The 2006-nt window shown below is 44.3% G+C and overlaps 1 protein-coding gene across 1 annotated transcript; it reads right to left on the bottom strand.

Moving 5' to 3' along the window:
• Positions 1-253: 253 nt before the first annotated feature.
• Positions 254-1203, bottom strand: LOC116245180 (uncharacterized). Its single transcript, XM_050075500.1, has 2 exons — positions 1072-1203; positions 254-685 (listed from the first exon to the last, which is right to left on the bottom strand). Exons 1-2 carry the CDS (start codon positions 1201-1203, stop codon positions 254-256), a joined length of 564 nt encoding a protein of 187 aa, XP_049931457.1.
• Positions 1204-2006: the final 803 nt, after the last annotated feature.

Raw genomic sequence — 2006 nt, 5'->3', positions numbered from 1 at the left:
ATATGGTGTATGATAACAAGCCAAATTTAATTAAGGCTACAAACCATCAAAACGTACTTGCTTTCTTTCAACAACTACAGCTTTTGGTACCTTCCTGCCTGGGAAAATCCTCCTCGTGCAGTACAATATTACCCTGCTGTCCCTTTTCGCTAAGCTTTTTGATTTTATGGTAGACTTCCGTTCCAATGTGAGTGAACAGCTCAGTCACATTGGTCCCATCCTTAGCGCTGACCTCGTAAAAATCAATCTTATACTATTTAGCCAGCTTCTCCCCTGATTCCTTTTGAACTTTGCGGTTCTCCTCGAGGTCAGTCTTGTTGGCAACGAGGAAGATTGAAACCTCAGGACTAGAGTGCTCGTTGATTTGCTTCATCCAGTTCTCGACGTTAGCGAACGAAGAGGCGGAGTCGATGGCGTAGGTGAGGATGATGATGAGAGCACCCCTGTAGAAAGTGGTCGCAAGGTTCTTAAACTTTTCCTGGCCAGCTGTGTCCCAGATCTGCAGTTTGATCTTGTACTCCTCGACCTGCAGCGTCTTCACTTTGAAGTCCACCCCAATCGTCGATGAGTAGGCTGGCTTGAAACAGTTGTCACAGTAGCGCAATAAGATGTTCGTCTTTCCCACCCCACTATCTCCTATTATTACCGCCTTCACCACGAAGTCGCAATCTGTCTTCTTCTTTGGCTTCATTCAAATTTATATTATCAGAAACAAAAGGACAAACTTTGAGTCCTTTTCAATCATACAGCATCCACATTAAAACGCCCCTATGATGGTAAGATAGATTTATGCTTTGATATGGAGTTCCTAATATTGAATATGAGATTAAATAAAGGTAGCTTGATTGAAAAAGCAGTTGATCAGGATTCGATCTATTTGATTTCGTTCCAAACTCCCCTGCTGAGGCACCGCCATATGCGGATGCGCTTCTTCTCAGATCCACTGAGATAAGTGCCCATGACGTTCCAGCTGAGACGGAAGCATGGCAGATTAGAAAGGGAAAGCTCTCGTAGCACATCGATGGCTGGCACTGATTCCTTTTGTACCTCCCGTACGTTGAGCTAGAAGACCTTGATGAAGGCATCAGAGGCAACAGCTAAGAGGTAGTATGAGCGGCCATTCATCAGAGCCCAAGAGATATCGTTGATGGTCCTGCTTTCCTTTATTTTTGGTACGCTGATCTTCTCGAGCGGCTTGGCCATGTTCCGATTGAAGTTAATAAAAGCCACAGTGCTGATAGATTAAGGCTTTTCCTCTTCCTCTTCGATAGCGTTGAGGAAAGTTTTCATTCCATTCAGTACTTTTTTCGGTGAAGACTCGAGGTTCTTGCAGCCAACTGCTATGATAGCCTAATCTTATTTGATTAAATTCTTGCTCCAGGAGAGGCATCCCAATCCCAACTCACTGACCTGCAAGCTAAAGTGCGACCCCCACTCTTTTAGCTTTAATGGGTCTTCGGCCATGAGTACTTTGAGATAGCCGTCCGAGGAGACAATAGCCAGACAAAGACCATAGTTCTTGCTAGGGATGAATTTGATGTCTTAAATGGCCTTATTCTCCTGGATATTGTGGATTGGCACCCATATACTTTTTTCCCCCTCGCCCTTTTCCACCTTCTTTAGTTAATAAATCCTGATCTGCGTGTCAAGCGAACAGGTAGCGATGATGGTACCGAACTCCGGCCTTGCCCATTTCACCTTCCAGGCTGCCGCTCCCTGAATACTGAGCACTTCCTCCTTCATCCATTTCTCGGCCTTCTTGATGAAGGTCCTAATGGTCTTATCGCTGCACACAGCTGCGAGGCGACGTCCCGTCCAATCGAAGCTCATATCGTGGACGATGACATTGGGCGGTAGATCGCCTATGATATCTATACTACCCTCTTAACTCATAAATTAAATGAGAAAGTTTATAGTTAATTTTCAACAGTGATAAGATTGCATGATGGTAACAATTCCTTTAACATGATCAATGATTCAAACATTTCATGAACTGATCCATCTTA

This window comes from Nymphaea colorata, unplaced genomic scaffold (assembly GCF_008831285.2).
Source record: "Nymphaea colorata isolate Beijing-Zhang1983 unplaced genomic scaffold, ASM883128v2 scaffold0563, whole genome shotgun sequence".
Classification (NCBI taxonomy): domain Eukaryota; kingdom Viridiplantae; phylum Streptophyta; class Magnoliopsida; order Nymphaeales; family Nymphaeaceae; genus Nymphaea; species Nymphaea colorata.
Note: the sequence above shows the minus strand (reverse complement) of the source record. Positions and strands in the feature narration are given on the sequence as shown.

What these genes read in the sequence shown, in the direction of transcription:
- LOC116245180 (XM_050075500.1), bottom strand. Translation starts at nt 1,203, where the DNA reads ATGGCCAAGCCGCTCGAGAAGATCAGCGTACCAAAAATAAAGGAAAGC. An exon ending in CCTCTGATGCCTTCATCAAG is followed by an intron (nt 686 to 1,071) that starts GTCTTCTAGCTC and finishes ATTTGAATGAAG; the next exon opens with CCAAAGAAGAAGACAGATTG.